Source organism: Mesoplodon mirus (genome assembly GCF_964341445.2).
Source record: "Mesoplodon mirus genome assembly, chromosome: X".
Lineage (NCBI taxonomy): Eukaryota > Metazoa > Chordata > Mammalia > Artiodactyla > Ziphiidae > Mesoplodon > Mesoplodon mirus.
In genome coordinates this window covers 21,726,058-21,743,786 of record NC_138981.1, presented here as the reverse complement: position 1 = coordinate 21,743,786, position 17,729 = coordinate 21,726,058, and the positions used below count along the sequence as shown (strand labels likewise).

Sequence of the window (17,729 nt, the reverse complement as noted above, 5' to 3'; positions counted from 1 at the left end):
AATTGAACATGCAGTTGTGAAGTGGAATTCTTCAAGGATTTGCTAGTCAAGGCCTGGTTTTCTGACCTCAGTTTTTTTATCTGCATTACAGGTTGGCTTCTGAAAAAGGAAGCCATTCTGGCCTTTCTTCCATTTGTTGGAGAGTTACCACTGATGAGAGTGTCCACACAGAAATTAGCCTGTGGATGTTTACACACACACACAGACAGACACACACACACACAGGCACCCACCAAACTCTAGACAGCTTTTTTCCCGTGTGTGTGTGTGTGTGTGTGTGTGTGTGTGTGTGTATGTGGGGGGTGTGAGAGACAGAGACAGAGAGAGAGAGAGAGAGAGAGAGAGAAACAAAGGAGGTGGGGGCAGAGAGGGAGAGAGAGAGATCTGATTTCAGTTTCCATGGAAATGGGCTAAATAAGGACTTTAACAGACAGGAGTTATGAGTGCAACTTCTTTGCTATTCCCAGCTCAGAACTATTGAGAGAAAATTTGAAATCATTCCAATCCTTTACATTTTTACAAGATCAATATTGTAATTTAGTACCTGTGACATATAATTTTGGATTCACACTTTCTTTGTGATGGTGAAATCATGCATCCATTCAGTTAGCCCTGAGAAATAAACGAAAATGAAACCCCCACACACCCCCCGACCACTGATTTGACACTGCACGCATATATACTGCTTTGTCACTCCCCTCGCAGGCTTTTCTGCTCCCTCTCCATGTAGGTGTTGACCTACACCGAGCATTTCCTTCTCAATTCTAAATGCCTGTGGGAGGTCAGAATTCTATGGAAAAGAGGCCAAATTTATATTTTTCTTTGGCCTCTGTTGACTTCCTTTAAGCCCAGACATGTAGGTACATAGGATTCTTCCTGCTACAGTTTTATTCGACTGTTTGTGATCATATATTAAACTGAGGCCAGGAAATGCGTTTTTCTTTTCTTTCTCCAGAGACAGAGATGTAACATTGTGACCATTAAAGCCAAAGAAGGCACCATATGCAGGGTTTTTATTAAACGACATCTGCTGCTAAACAAACAAAAAACCCAAACCTCTATCTGTAAGACATTAAGTCATATAAACTTCTTTGATTGCTCGTTTGGAAAAAACAAAACAACAAAAAAGAACACATACTAACTGCTGTTAAAAAGCACTGAAATATCTGAATGTAAAAAAGAAAGGAAAGGGGAAAAAAGTAAAACTGAAGATGTTTCCCTGGCCCACTGCCATTTCTCTCTTTGGTTGTGTCTATCAGAAGATTAGAAACCTGTATGAAAAAGTGAAAGCAATAAGTTTGAAATCTTCTTTACCCTTGGAATTTGCTCTCAAGATTGAAAACAGGGTGCTTTATTGGAAGATGGGGTTTTAATATGAAAGGATAGTCAGCTAAGGCCTCAATGTATTTGGCATGAGGCATTTCCCAGGTTTAGTGTGCTAAGTGGCTCGGGGGCTGCTACAGCCTATAAATTCCTTGTGTAAGCCTGAAGTATTGCCCTCTGGTGAAAGCTGGTCAGATGGAGAGGAACTGTGGGATTGCCAATCATCAGTGGGACAGTTTTCCCTGCTGATTTTGTTTTTGTGTAGGTGTGAGATGACGTAAATACATATTTTAGGTGTCAGAGAAACTCAAGTGGTACGGAATATAGGACATCATTTTTTGTTTCCTGAAGGAGTTGGTCATTTTTTATTCCTGATTTTCTTTAAACATCTTTAACATGCCTTGACTTTAGGTAAAAAATATAGTTGGTTAATTCTCCTTGATAGTCAAGTGTTTTAACTCTTTGTGGGAAATTTTTCTGGGCAAGTTTTCAATTAATTCTACCTGAGCAGGTGCTGCCTGCCATGGATCAAAGTGGTGTGACTCACACTTTGTCAAGCGCGGGGTGCAACTGTGGTATTTTTCCCAGTAGGGTTTGATGCTTATCTGTCTCAAATCTGATCAAGCTGAACTAATTATGTGCTCTAGGATTTGAATATTCCTTTTTAGTTTAAAACTAATTTATTACTTTCAGAATCACCTACTTTCCTGTTGTGAAGAAACCCAACTAAAATAGTGGGAAACACAAGGTAACACTGGGGTCTCTGTTGAAGAAATAGATAAGACTTCTGAAGGCTCAATTTAGTGATTAATCTGACTGACAAGATGTAATCTTCAGATCAATTACCATGGATACAACTTTAAAATTCATTGTGATTTAGCCCTAGACTTTACAGAATAATATGCAATTTCAGGAACTTCTTTCATTAGCGATGACAATAAGAGAGGGACCACATTTTGCTATCTAAACTATTTTATGTCTAGGGTGAGGATCTTTCCCAGCATCACTAAATGTTTGATATAGATTCTCTTGCCTTTTGTCGCCCACTGAAGTTGGACTGCTAAAGGAACGTTTAGCTGTTATGACTATTTCATTGTTAATAATTATTGGCAGGAGTTACCTTTGATGTTAAAAAAAATGCATTGGCTATCTAGACATCCTTTTTATAGCTTTGAAACATCTGCACATTTAGAGGAATGAGAGAAATTTGGCCAAGGAATCATTAAACCCAAGTTGAAACTGTCCTTGTTTGGGCCTAGCATTCAACAACTCTGCTCACAGCATCTAAGCTGGAGTGTGAATACGTAACTGTGGGTGGGTGAATTACGGGATCATAGACAACAAAAATAGAACCTGAGTGTGTTCTCATAAAGTTACTAAGGAGGAATTATAGATCGAGAATTCAAAAGAAAATGTGGGGTCCTTTTACTTTATTTAAAAAGTATAGATTCAGGCTCCATATCTTTTATCTTATAGAGATTCCTGAACAACTCCATTATTCTCAGCTCATGTTTCTATTCATCGCACACAAATTTGATTCATTTCACCTTCCCAATAATTACCTTTTTTCCTGCCACACTCTAAATCTTAGGAACTGCACTAGGGCTCCTTTCCCCAACTTCTCTCTCTTTTTTTTTTTTTTTGCGGTACGTGGGCCTCTCACTGTTGTGGCCTCTCCCGTTGCGGAGCACAGGCTCCGGACGCGCAGGCTCAGCGGCCATGGCTCACGGGCCCAGCCGCTCCGCGGCATGTGGGATCTTCCCGGACCGGGGCACGAACCCGTGTCCCCTGCATCGGCAGGCGGACTCTCAACCACTGTGCCACCAGGGAAGCCCCTCCCCAACTTCTCTTAATGTCTACTCCCTGTGTTTGTTTGTTTGTGTGTGTGTGTTTGTGTGTTGTGGGGTGGCTGTAAGTTTCTGGTGTTGGATAGTTCTTTGTGTTACTTGTGTGACTTTTCTCTCAAACTGATGTTTCTTATCACTAGGCTTCCCTGGGTGGCACCTCCTTTCCTTGAGGTGGATGAAAGGTACTGGCTTTCCCATCAAACTAATGCTGCAGATAAACGGAAAATGCCCACTCCTTCTTAAGACTGGCAGTTGGCAAAACGAAGAGACCACCCCATATGTACTTCTTCCTTCCTCTCCACTCCTTTTCTCCTTGTCTGGATTGCAGAGCAAAAATTCTAGGTAAACTTCCACAATTCCAGACTTTGGGAGAGATCTCTGTGGTTTGGGGTCACTGCTGTTCTCACCTATGACTTAGAAAAATTCCATTAAATGCAGTTTTCCACTTTAAAGCTGTTAGTTAGCACTTTGTAAATTCCAAGAAACATTCACTTCCTCAGGTTTCTTTTTCTTAAAGTGTATTATGTGGCTGGTCTCAGACATGCTCACGCATAGGAAACATATAAAAGGGGAAGATAATATTTTTTATGGTTCCCTACAGATAGGTGAAGCCTTTGGCTTGCCAAATCCCACTGAACCACAGGGCTGGGCCTACTAAAGCATTTTAATATGCCTCAAATGTGTCAGGTATCTTGTAAAAGGCAGTGTGCATGTGCATGTATGTATTTATGTGAGTACATGTGTTATAGGTGTGTGTACATGCATTATGTGTGCCTGGTGTGTGTGTGTGTGTGTGTGTGAAGCAGCGCTAATGGGTCACTACCAATTTTGGCCAGTCACCTATGGTCCTGGGAGGCATCGTGGAATTTGCCTTGGTGATTCTGGAAGGGGGCAAAAGCAATTCTGGCAGAACGAATTTAAAGAATAAAGATGTGAAAGTCTGAGCCAAACATGTTGAAATTTCACCCTGGAAATTAAGTACATTGTTTTGCCAAAGAGAATCATATTGGTTTTCCCCAGGATGAGCCTGGAATGGGTGGGTAATGGGAATGGGCCGAGTCTTCGCCATTTTGTGGGAATTAAACGAAGCACTTTATAGATCTCAGTGAGCAAAGTCTTCAAACTTCATATCACATGCTACAAAGTGGGGCTGATATTCCTCCACCTCAACAGAAGGCTTCCCTTTTCACGGCTGGGCAGAGGGTTCTGTAAATGTCACTGTTCAGTCACCAGTGCCTCCTTTGTGCTTCAGGGAGGGCTAAGCAGTGCTTCCCCAGCCTTGCCCTTAGGACAACCCAGGTACATTCCTTGTGCATGCCAGAGGAAGCACAGCTAACAGGTACAGATAGAGTCGTTTATTCTCTAGCTTCCTCCATCCATGTCTACGATATCTAGCTGATGGTTGGGAGTCTAGAGAACCGGGCCTCAATTTGTATATGTGTGTCCAAGACACATCTGACCTTAAGTGTAACCATATGTCCATGGCCGTGATTTCCTATGTGTTCACTACAAATATTACCGAGATGAATGAGACCCATTCTCTCCCTCTCTTGAATGAGGATCACCTGGGAGCACCCCTTCAAGGATGGCATGTTGCTGCCACAAGCACAGACCTGTAAAGCTTGGAAATAGGCTGCTCTGCTGCTTCTTCTTTAACAGGGCCCACATCCACATGTCACCTTTGCTGGCTGCCCCCTCGGTGTGTGTCTATGTGTGGGGAGTGGTTACTGTAATTTTGAGGCTATATATTCCTTTGTTGCAACAGTAAGAATGTGGTAGCGGCCTGGTATTCTTTCTGCCAATAAGAGCATGATGCAGAGGGGTCCTTTCCCCAGTCTTGCCCTGGAGAGTGTGTTTAACTGGTGCTAGAACATAGATTGGACAATGAAAACATGTTTGCAGATTAAACAAATGAATGAATGAGGAATAAAGGAAGAGTAGTAGGCACTTGGCTGGGCATGAAGAGACCAATACCTAGAAGCAGTTTTGGCTCCTTGGAGAAAAGATGGTTGAGAAATTCTTGATTGCCCATTAGCCAAAATGAGGACACCAGGATCGCACTCCCAATGAGGTCTTTATTAATTGAGGACAGTTGTTCTTCACCCTTTTGGGGTCACAGACCTCTTTTGAAACCTGGTGACAACTATGAACTCTCTTTAGGAAAATGCACATATGGAACATATATACACATTTTTGCGTATAATTCAATTTTAAGGAGTTCAGAGTCCCGCCCTCCCACCAACTCATTCATGGCCCCCAGGTTAAGACCCCGTAATTTAGACACATAGAATTTGGCAGTAAAGTGGCAGAATGGAGAAAGGACTGAGGCTAGGAGCTAGGAGACTTCAATCATGGTCCTGTATCTGCTTCTACCTGGCTCTGTGCATTTAATTTCACTTCTCCAGGTTTCCATTTTTCTAAGTGAAAAACAGGAGGGTAAGCTTAATTCTATCCAATGGTTCATCTGGTGTCAATATTCTGGAGGGGGAAGAGGCTGGCGTGTCCCACAGGAACAGCATTCCTTCCACCAAGGGCCCTCTGTGGGTCGCCTCCTTGGTACACGTTGCTTTCTTTGTACTTTGAAAAGAAGCCTTCTTTCCCCGGGGTTGGCTCCTCCAAACCTTTGCCGTGCTCATTTTAATCTAACCTGAAAATTGACACCCAGGCCATAGCTGTCTGCTCACCTCACCTCCTCTTCCTTGCATGGTGCCCTCATAGGTATCGGAGGACTTCAAACACATCACCTGGGCAGGAGGGGGGCAGGTGAGAGGCGGGCTGGGGAGGACAGCCTGACACTGCCTATTCAGGTGAATGGATTTTAGCTCATTCACTTTCCTCTTTGCTTTCTCCTGGACTGGCATGAGACAGAAATAAACAGTTGTAACCACCACGGGGAGGTACTCTGCAATGTGTTGGCTGAAGCCATTCTCAGTTCTTTGCCAGAGAATCTGGTAGTACTAATTTAATATTTTCCTTCGTGTTGCAGATTTGCCATGCTTTAAAAAAATAGGAACTTCGTCTTTAAATACCTGGTGCTTTTTATGTAGCACAGACTTAAAAGCAAATTACCCCAAAGCAATGTTCAAATGTCTTCAGACAAGCTGGGCATAGTAATGAAATAAGCGCCCTCCCCTCCCCTCCCCACTCCATTCCCAACTGCCCATATCCCTTTCTTTCAAGGATTACAATCCAACTCCACCATCTAGGGCTTGTGCCACCTTCACACTCACTCCACTAAGTGATGATCCAGCCAAATTTTGAATGTCTTAAAATGACCAGGACAACTCTGCATTTTTACATAGCCCTAATCCTGGGCTCTGATCTGCACAAATCTGCTTCTCTGTAGCTTTACATCCTGAGCTCTAGTGCTACTGTGTGGGATGGACAAAATACAAATAATAATGTCTTTAGTTCCTTCTCTATGCCAGGCCTTGCCACGAGTGCTCTCTGAACATCTTCTCATGTTAATCCTTACAGTAAACCCACAATATCACTCAAATGTAGGCTCTCGAGGGCAGATTTTTTTTATGTGATTTGTTCACGGCTGTCCCCAGTCTCTAGAACAGTACCTGGGTGATATTAGGCGCTCAGTAAGTATTTGCTGAATTGAAAGATAGTTACTGTTATTATCGCCATTTTACAGATGAGAAAACAGAGATTCACAGAGATCAAACACTACTATAAGCTGCAGGGCTACTTTAATAGGATCCGAAGGAATAAAAGCCGTTATGAGGAGGATATCATTTGTGTCCAAGAGGCTCTGACTCATGCCACACCCCCAGGGCGGCTGCCCAGCCCACTTGTTCTTGAGATAGACACAGCCAGGCTCCATTGCTGGGGCTGGAGGAAAGTGATGTCATGGTCCCAGAATGCCACTTAGAACAATTGGGTGGTGGTTAGTTAAAATAAAAGGGTTATCAAGGGCCTTATTCAGAGCAGCATATTGCACAAATAACTGTAGCCATGGAGGATGGCATCTGATTATCTCACTTCTGCCTGAAAATTGAGGGGGTAGAAATGGTAGAAATGGTAGGAGCAAAACAAGAAAACACAAACAAATGTCACAAACCAAAGCAAAGCAAAACCCCAAAACCTAAAACCCCCCAAACCCAAAACAAAACTTATGAGCTGGAACAATGGTGAAGAAGTTTCATCAGCGATTATCTTATTTTTTCTGTGCAACAAATATGCTCCTTTTAGCCCGAGGAGCCCTCATGCTATTCATTGGGCTGTTGCTGTAGGACTTAACAATAATGCCCTATTTCAAGTGTCATTTTCTTTCTTGCAAACCCCAAGCTTCTTGTGAATTTACATCTTCTGCTGAGTTTAACTCAATGAGAGAATATCACCCTTACCCTGACTTTTCTTTTTTTCCTTATGAATGGCCAAGAAAGCCCAAGTATCACAGTTTTTTTTTTCTTTAGTTGAGCAAGGGAAATATTTTTGATGAATGGAATATTTTCTTTGGTAAACAAACAATACATACCAACTCAAAACCAACCAAATAAGTTTCTTTGGTAAAGTGGACATTAATGTCTTGGTTGGAATTAATTGAAAAATAAAACTTTTGCAAGTGTTTGCTAGGATCGTTCCTTCCCTCTTTATAGCAATTGAAAAAGTAAAACTTCATGAAGTAAAGACTTAAATTTTGGGGGGATGTGATTCTGAGCTATTTTTAAAATGTCTTCTCCATGGTGGGGCTAAACCAATGCTATCAGAGCAATTATTAATAATGAATATTAACAAATAAATAATAATGATCTAACAATAAATAATAAGTAGTCAATCTTGGCATGCAGACTCCCCCCAAAATAATTCATTCATTCCACAGTCAGAATTCCATAAGCTTTGATTTCAGGTGCTGAAAAGAGAAGTTGACAAGTTTGAAAATGCCCTTCATTTAAAAATACAATATCCCAAGGTGTACAGAGACCCAATCAAGAGGGAAAACTACTATCTGTCATAAAATAAAGTTCCACAGTAAGTCATTCTGGTTGACCAAATTGAATGGTTAAATTCTCAACAAAATCTGCTTAATTGGTGTGTGTTGTATCAGTTTTGTGGAGTCACTGTAACCCAAGGTGCTCCACGTGGCCGGCACTAAATCAATGGCTGATGTAGAACACGCTCTTCAGAAAATGATTTAGCAACATATGATTTAAGAATAAAACCAATCCCCTCTTCAGCTGTGTTTCATCAATGATAGCCTAGTTGCAGGCCCCTTGGAGAGAGAATTGATCGCAGATCTATTATGCGAACTTGCCCTTTTTCGAGGATTGCATTTGTCCTTAGATTAAAGCTCATTATCTTCTAGTTGAGTGCATAACACATTGGTATGATCGCTTAGTGTGTTTGCAGGAGAGATTGAACAAGTGTGTAATGCACTAGCTATGATCCCCTGCACATATATTTAGAACTGTGTGAACAACAGTACATGAAATAGAAAGCACAGGTTTGCACTTGGTGTAGTTACATCTGAATCATTTGGGCATTTTTGCTGTCTGGAAAGACAATGGTAAACCTAAATCCCAAACATTACCCAGACATTAAAAAAAAGTCTGCCTTGTGGCCAATAAGTCCTATGTTTCTTCCTTGGAAATGTACTTTGAAGGGAGTAGTAGCCCTCTTATGAGAAGATCTAAAATTGGCCTGCCCTGTCTTAGGCATGCTAAAATGATGGAAACCCTCCAGTGGTGTGACCCTGGGTGAGTCACTTTATTCTCCTAGGTCTCAGTTTCCTCCTCTGCAGGGGATGGGGAAGTTGCACAGTACATCCGCTAAGGTCCAGAAAGGTTAGGTGCTTTGGGGAAATGCTTACCACTACAGATGTCTAAATAAGCTACGTCTCTAAAAGGGAAAAATACTGTAGACATTTACCTCAAGTGTGACCAGGTTTTAGCTTCATTTTTATAGACTTAAAGAAATGCAGGGGTCGGGGGCAACATACACAGCCTCTTCAGATCAAACCATTTCTGTTTAGATACTGTAGATACTGCAAGTCAACAGTATAAACATCTAGGCTCGATAATGTACAGAAGGGCCGTGCAAGGAAGTAGAGGGGTACCAACGAAGGTGGGGGGCGTGGGGACCAGGAAGGTGAAAGTGCAGCCAGGTTAGCAGGAAAGCTTGGCTATCATCGTTGATAGATTTATGGTGGTGATTACATCTTCCAGTCATTTCCATTTATCTCACTTTCAGCCCTTTATGTCTGCCTGAAGTTCTCAGTTTCAGGACTTACAAAGTTTCAGGACTTTTCTCCTCTGTATCTCTGAGCAAGCATGTCTCCTGAGCGAAGGCAGACTGGCGCTACAAGTGGGAAGCTGTGGCAGATAACCATGTCAGTGTTCATTTCTCCTTCCTCAGCTATGTGTGGGCAGATGTTATTTCTGGGCATCCATGCAAAAAAAAAAAAATGCATGTAGGGCCAAACCGCAAACAGCTGTACCAGCTGGCCGTTTTTTTTTTGTTTGTTTGTTTTTTTGTCAAAATGGAAATACTATTTCTGTGTTCAAGTAGACACCTGCTTTTCCTTCATCATGCCAGGTATTTGGGTTTGGCTCTGTGGTTTTGGGTACTCAGAGCCTCCTGCCAAGAGCTGTAACTAATAAAGCAGATCCACTTGGTGACAAGCAACAAGATATACCAAAATAGAATTGCCTTAACTCTGCATTGCTGGAGCTGTCATTGGTTTAAAGGTATATTAACCAAACCATACCAATGTTAAAAGTATATTGATGGTGGGTGGGTGGGGTGTATGATAAATTCATTCTGGACAACAAAACTGCCTCACCTGGGTGAGTTTAGAGGTGACTCAGTTTCAGTCCATGGGTGATGGCCACTCCACCATGTGTCTGTTTCTGAGGTTCTGGCTTGCTTTTGGTGGCCAGAACTTTCACAAACATCTCCTTGGGGTGTTGTGGGGATAGATGAGATGGCAAAGACCTTAGACCTTAAACCACAGACCCTGCTTGGAGCTACCACTCTGCAGAAGTTCTGGAAGCTTTATTGTTTGAGCAATGCTCAAAGCTATTTCTGCCTTGGCAGCTGACCTTTCAATCAGAAGGTTTTTATCACAATACCAGCAACATCTGCAGTGTGAATAAAAGAGGATTCTGCTTGCTAATAAGCTTTTGCTTATTTGATCTTAGTTTAAGAGACTGTGAGTCTCCTAGGGTGTGTGTGTGTGTGTGTGTGTGTGTGTGTGTGTGTGTGTGTGAATTTTCTCTGGTGACAACCTTTTGTTTTAAAGATTGAAAATATGCAACGCCCATTTCCCCACCTTGTCCTTTACTTTTTTTTGGCAATGCCTATTTCTTATTCTGAAAAAGCAAAGAACAACTTTCAATTTGTTTCCATTAGCATCATCCCTTTGCTCTTGATAAAACCTAGGGTGAGAATATAACAAGCAGACGCTATCACACTGTTGTAATTTGGTCAACCACTCTGGTACTATCGATATCCACCATTTCTACACACTCAATTTCCTCCCGATTTTCAGGATTTTTCTTCTCTTTCCTTTTTTTCTTAGAGGGCGGCAGGAAAGTCAGTATCACAGGTAAAATGGCAAAGCAGTGAAAGAAGGTGACAAATGCTATTAAAAACAAGCACCTGAACAGTGTACAGGTCAGATTTGAAGGCACAGCTGCAAGAGGAATCAGACCAACAAGATAGCAGAGGTAACTCTGTACAATAGCTACCCCGTGCACTTCCAGGGCATTTTTTACCCACTTCGTTCTTGTGAAATCCTTGCCCAGAACAAAGGTGGATAATAGTGGAGCACAGTTGTCAATTGTGTAGTTAATTCCATAAATTAAGCATAGCACAGAGATGCAGTCCAGTTCTACTTTCCATAATGTCATGAAACCTATAACTCCAAACTCCACGGACACAACCGTTAGAGTGAGCCAGACATTAATCAGAGAATCTGCCACCAGGAATGCCGAGAAGAAGAGCAGGAACAAAGCACTGATGCAGGAGTTGTGCAGGGGGGCTCCCAGAGAGGAGGCATATCGATCCATGTACACGAAGGACGGATTGAAGACGATGAACTTCACTTTGGAGGTGACAGAAAGCCTCCTCAGGGTCTCCAGGAGATCATAGAGTTCTTCTCTGTTCGTTTCCATGGTCTTGGCCACCAAAAACATTCTGGAGGCCACTACATCAACCTCATCATTGTACTTTTTAGAGAAGATGATGTCCTCTTGAAAATGTGAAAACTGGGGGGCTTTCAGGAAGGAATTTCTCAACATGTCTGTGAAATTTTTCTTAGGCAAGCCAGTGGTCACATTGAGTTTCCGAAGGTAATTTAAATAGCTCTCAAACCAGGATATTCGCACAAACCCCTTGGTGTATTCTAGCACGTCTTCTTGGACACTAGTGTTCCAGTATTCTATAGACTCATATATGTAAAACCCAATCACCGGACTGTAGTTGCTAAAGTACTTTTGCTGGGCAGTAGTGTACTCAATGGTTTGTGTCGCCGTTGCTACGATGTTCCTAAGGTCTGACCCTTCACTGACCTGCAGATAGCCCATTAAGGCAAAGGAAATATAAATAAGGTAAAAGAGAACTACAAAAGGCTTGACATAGGTGTTGGTTATCCAGTCACAGTAATAGCGTTTGAGGAAACATACCAATAGGTGACTCTCGTAAGTGTTCGCTTCCTCGCCGTCAGCTGTTTCCTCACTGAACCTGGCTGTCAGGAGAAACCTGTACCATGCGGGCTTCTCCTGCAATGCCTCGGGCTTTGGGACTTTCCTACAGAAGATACTATGCTGGTAATTGTTTTCTATGTAGCCAGTGAATACCAGGCTGGAACCATAAAACGAGAGTACATAGAGGTAGTTGAACAAGATTGCGATACAGGAGTTGCAGCAGAAAATCCTGGCTGCCTCAATGTTCGTGAAAGGGCTGGCCCCTATGCCAAAGGTGACCAGGTACATGGCAGTGGTGAGAGAAAAGGAGAGCATGGAGTCTGCATAGACTGCTGCAGTTCTCTCTTTAACGTGTTGGTCTTCTCTAGTTTTCCTCCAGGAGGATAACATTTCAAAAGTCCCATATAATCCATGACCTGAGGGGGCAGAAAAAGACCAGATCAAAAATTGAAAAGGCGAATCTCTCTAAAGCGGGGAAACACCTTGGTCCTGGGGAACTACTGGGTCAAAGGAAATATAACCCGTCCTAGGGGTGACAGGTGACAGTAAGTGTCACTGATTTCTCCTGTGGAGAGAGAAACTCGTGCTTTAGTGCATCATAAACGTTAGGGGGTAGAGGGAAGATAGGGGAGCTAAGATCTTCATGCTTCCTTCTGGCTCAGGAAAGCTGGGTGGACTTTTGACTATAAAAATCTGAGTAGACGTGTGCCTATGTCTTTTGGGGATTATGCACATTGATAGTTTAGGGTTGTTGGTGCAGTTTGCAGAGTATTTGTTTGCCTTGGCTGGTGGAACACTCCAGAGAGGATGCCTGGCCCCTCATCATTTTGCTTGTCATCCCCACAAGTCTGGCTGGAGGTCAGCACAGACGAAGGTGGTGGGCAGAGGGTTCTGAGTTAACGGCTCATCACCTCATTTAAGTTTGGCCAAGTAGAAGGCTTCAGGGAGAAAGAAGCACTGGATTTAATCTGAGCCTTCACAGGAACCTAAATCACAGCCTCTCTTTTCTTCTTGCCCAAATATCAATGCAGGAAGCAATAAATCTGCGAAACAGAGGGAAGCAAAATAAGTAGGGACAAGTTTCAGTGAACAGGAAGGATGGAAGAAGGGACAAGATTCCTATGAACTCAGTGGATAAAAATGAAAATTCAGGTTGAAAGTTTGTGGCGTGTCTCTTGTCTTCAGGGATGTTTGACCCGTTTTCGTTGTTTATGGATGGCGTCTCAGGCAGGCGGTGACTCTGCTGGCTTCTCTGCGCTCTTTGGCAATGGCCTCTGAGGGACCGGGCCAGATCAGTAACCTCTCTCCTGAACTACTTAGTGCCTTTGGCCCCTTGGTTAGTATTCCAGTAACCTTGGAACAGCAGAGGTACAGTAAGTGCCCGTTTTGACTTTATTCTACTGCCTAAAACCAGATCTAGTTGAACTTCTCCCATCTTTCCTAGTTGGAGCCAGACATTTCCTGGACAGGCCTCCCCAGGTTTCTAGGCCGCTGCAACGTTGAAAAGACCCACAAAGTGACCTGTTGCGGCTTTCTGTCGCCCCTGTCTTGGCACTGAGATCAGCAGATCTCACTTTCTGCTTCTACCCCTTGGCATAGTCAATCCCATTACTGAGGATAATAAAATCTTTACCCTGTGGTACAATAGTCTGGTTTTTAAAAATGAATTTAAAATCTCCAGCCAATCGTCATACTGAGTAAAGTGAGTCACTGTTATCTTGTGTTCAGTCATTGAGCGCTTGTCTCCCCTCGTGCCCAGGCTGGTATTTATATATTTATTGTGAAGTCTTGGCCTCAAACCCGAATGCCCATTTCATAGTCACGATATAGGCCTGTTTCCTCAGAGAGATTTGGCATTTATCTTAATTTACTAGGCACTGCTTTACAGCCACTTTTAGAGGTCAGGTCAAGACTGTCAATTTGATAACTAGCACCGTGGCCCCTATTAAACTGGAGGCACCTAAACTCCCCAGACATGAAGTAAAAAGTGCACTCGTTGACTGGCATACTGTTGTTAGTTATGTTTTAGATAGTTAATGTCTAGTCTTACCAGGGAAAACTATTTATTAAGTTTGTTGCCACTGTGTTCTCAGGAAGGACCAGCTGATCTTTGATTAAAATAACTGATCCCTTGAAATGAGGGTAAAAATACCTCCGAGGCACCTGCATCCTGGGGAAACAATACTGACCATTTCACCTGGGGCCATGTAGAATAAGTTCTGGTGGGCAAAACACACTTTGGAGTTTCACGGAAAATGGCAAATGGAATTTTATGTGTTTTCTTGCTAGAAACAAACAAACAAAAGTTTTAAAACAGGGCTTTGGTACTGAGTCATTAAATATGGTAAGAAAATAAAGATGCATAGAGCAGGATTAGAATTACTCATATAGTAGGATTTGAATTAAATCTGTTTTGCAGTCCTTTTTTACAATTGGTGTGATGTTTTATAATGATATTATCTGACCCTGACTCTTGTTGGAAAATACAGTAAGAATCCTTTTCTTACCTTGCCGTTGGATGATCTTAGAAGCTAATTGAGGAAAGGAATTTGAGTTAACAGAGCTACTAGGTGAAAAGAATAAGGCATTTGAGGGTCCAGAATGAAAAGAATCAAACTCAAGGAAAGGTGGAAGTAAGCTGTTCGCCTGTCTCTTGAGATCTGTTGCTGCATTTTAAATGCCTTATCCTTCTATAGTTTGATCATTTTTATTGAGTCCTGACTCAAGAACATCACATGTTCTTGGTTCTGGGGGCAGTTCCAGAGGATTCCGATTTTATTCATAGGGGCTTATGCTTCTCCTTCATTCCTCTCGCTGCAGGGGTGTGCATACAGATACAGAGGCCAGAAGAGGAAGCCCTGAGAAAGAATCTGTTTTACCTGATCACTCAGCGTTTGTTGCTAGTCATTGTTGGCCTGGCCTGCAAAGGCCCCCACCGTTATTCCTGATAGGCTAGATTCTTGATTCTCAAGCCACACCCCTCTAGCAGATGCCTACACCCTAAACTCCAAATTGCAGTTGTGCACTGTCTTCAGAGAGCTCTTTGGATTTCAGGGACAACTGCTAACACCATAACTGGGCCTCCTTACTGAAGCTCAGTCAATCAAGGGAGGGATGAGTGCCAACATAGCTGCAGGCACCTCCCAGGGATGAATAGCCTGGACTGCCTAGCTGGCACCAGACCTGATTCACAGCTGGGTATTTATGTTGAAGAGTTTGGTCTATTACCCTAATGGAAAGCTGAACTGTGGAGCCCCTGTTTTCTGGCCTGGACTCAAGGGGGGACATGTTCCAAGAGCCGTAGGACATGAGGAATGCTCTGCCCCCCAAGAATGTCTGCTCTGCCCATCATCACAACTGAATTGCCTGTGGTTTGGCCTTCAAGGGTATTCTTTTAAATGCAGCCCCCCTCTGGAATAGTGTGTCTACTGAAGCAGCTTCCCTTTGGTCTGGGGAATGGGACAGAGAATGGAGATGGGGAGGGAGTACAGAGGAAATCATAGGTAAGGAGGATCTCACAGAGACTAACTCCTTCCCAGTTTTTCCTCCAGCCAGCCCAGGTCTTTGTTTTTACATCCATTTCAGAAACTGGGCCAATGAAAACCAAGGAAAGGCAGGGAAGAAGGATTTTGGTACATTCTGTTCCTCTTCACTTTCCTCTCTCAGCAGCTGCCTCCTTTCTCTAGTGTCAACAAATAGATTTAGCCCTTGGTGACCAGAGGCCCTGCACGTAATGGGAGCCTGGGCTCATCATCCAAGGGGCAGGTCCAAGACCTGGGGCAGCCTGAGACCTGGAAGTCAAAGACTGCTGCGTGGTAGTGAGCCTGCCAGGAACTGACCAGCATCCTAGCGCGCTCCCTCTCGTACAGTCACAGTGGTTAAGGCTGATGAATTGCCAGAGGGAACTGCTAAACAATACATACTGATTCTATCAAATTCTGAAGATAAAGAAGCTTTTAAAGTATTCACTTAGTCTTTGAAAAGTACATTCAAGATGTTTGTTTCTGTTTCAGTTCATCGCATGTCTGTATAGTTATATGCATATGAACACATGCCTATCAGTGTGTCAAGACACACACACAGGTCCAAGTTCTGATTATTCATGAGTGAATGCTCTGTGGCAGCGCAGGCTTTTAGCCAGGCCCTGGGATAAGGACAGTAGAGCTCTTCACCGGTGTTCAGATACAGTTTATACCAGGAGTGCAATTTAAATTTTATTAGCAGTAGTCTTTGGGATTTTCATCTAGTAAAGTCAAATACCGAAGGATTTAGGCTAATCATTTTTCTTCTTTTCCAAAGAATTTTCTATCTTTACGTGCAGTTAATTTGCAGGCTTTGGAGGCAATGAAGAGACAAGGCAGCACAGATGATAAATAACACTAATGGTGGAAAATCCTCCAGTCACTTAGGGTGAGTCTCAGGAATACTCAACAGATTAAATCTCACTCTCACCCAGACTCTTTTCTGGGACCTGACCAAAGCCTTTGGGATTGTTTACAATCCACCGACGCAGGAATTGACAAGTGAATAGTTGAGAGTTAACCTAACTTTACCCAGTAGATACACTTACGGAAAGTTGTTCATAAAGTCAATTTTATATATATATATATATATATATATATTTTTTTTTTTTTTTTTTTTTTTGGTGGCCTCTCCCGTGGCGGAGCACAGGCTCCAGACGCACAGGCTCAGCGGCCATGGCTCACGGGCCCAGGCGCTCCGCGGCATGTGGGATCTTCCCAGACCAGGGCACGAACCCGTGTCCCCTGCATCGGCAGACGGACTCTCAACCACTGCGCCACCAGGGAAGCCCAAGTCAATTATATTTTAAATGTATTTAATGGTTTTGCTATCAGAGGCAGTCTGGGTGATTTGTTGTTGTTTTTTTTTTTTTTTTTTTTTTGCCAATGAATATCACAGGCAAATCGATCTACTTTGTACATTTGGACTTTGTAAGGCAGATTTTTCTTCAGGCCCAGATTCTCCTGCCTTCCCCAGCACACAGAACCACAGCACGGAGGCTGATGCCTTTGGACGCTCCTCACATTTTAATCCTTTAATCCTAGCAGGATTTCCTCATCCTGAGTCCCTAAAAGTAAGGAATAACTAAGAAGATGGAGGAGGTAAAATGAGATGGCTTTCAGTTTCAATGGGAAAACATTTAATATCAGGAGACACTGAAGCCGTTTACAGCATGCCTGGGCAGTGCCAGATTTCATATATGGAAATAAAATCACTACATTCTTCTAGAAAATCCATGGAGTGTAATGAATGCATGAGCAAAATCTGCTTAAAACATATTTTATTCTTAGACAAGTTTCACTAAGTAGCTCATGTTTATAGAAAGCTCTTCCTTCCATGACATCCACATAAATTCATGATTTTTGTTTTTCTGAGAAGAAATTTAAAGTGTATATATGTCTGGCTTGAGTAACATCTGTTTTAAGGGAGAAGTTCATTAATTGGGTTACATTTACACTTTGCCTGTTACAAACATTTACTTTCTACACTGAATTGTTTGGTTTATCACAGCCTGTTTTGTCTCACAGTTAAGAGTGGGAGTAAAGGTGTACTCTAAGTTAAGACAGAGTTCACATCAGGGCGAATACACACATCTTACTCTTTCTACCAGAGGCTTGTCACATTTTGGTAATTCTAATCACAGCATTGGGTTTTAATCTGAGAAATGATTTTCCTTCATTCGAGAGCTGCAGATAAGAGTCCAAGAAATGAATTGGCTAATAGCTCTTCCTTGTTTAAAGATAAAGTATTTACATACTGTGTGTGTGTGTGTATACGCACGCACACACACTATATAAAATCAGTGTGTACAACTGTGGCCCATAATATATGCTATGGTCATTGTGTAATATCTCTTCATATAGAAGACATATGTAATATATAA

At 42.6% G+C, this 17,729-nt stretch overlaps 2 protein-coding genes across 2 annotated transcripts in view; one reads left to right on the top strand and one right to left on the bottom strand.

The window, feature by feature from the left end:
• Window positions 1-17,729, top strand: part of LOC309796612 (uncharacterized protein) — an 863,921-nt gene that overhangs the window by 168,836 nt on the left and 677,356 nt on the right. The gene's annotated exons all lie outside the window — the stretch shown is intronic.
• PTCHD1 (patched domain containing 1) overlaps window positions 10,376-17,729 on the bottom strand; it is a 51,757-nt gene continuing 44,403 nt past the window's right edge. Inside the window, exon 4 of the mRNA XM_082609795.1 lies at window positions 10,376-12,240. Coding sequence (XP_082465921.1) covers window positions 10,586-12,240 — 1,655 coding nt within the window. The 3' untranslated portion in view covers window positions 10,376-10,585. The remainder of the gene's footprint in view (window positions 12,241-17,729) is intronic.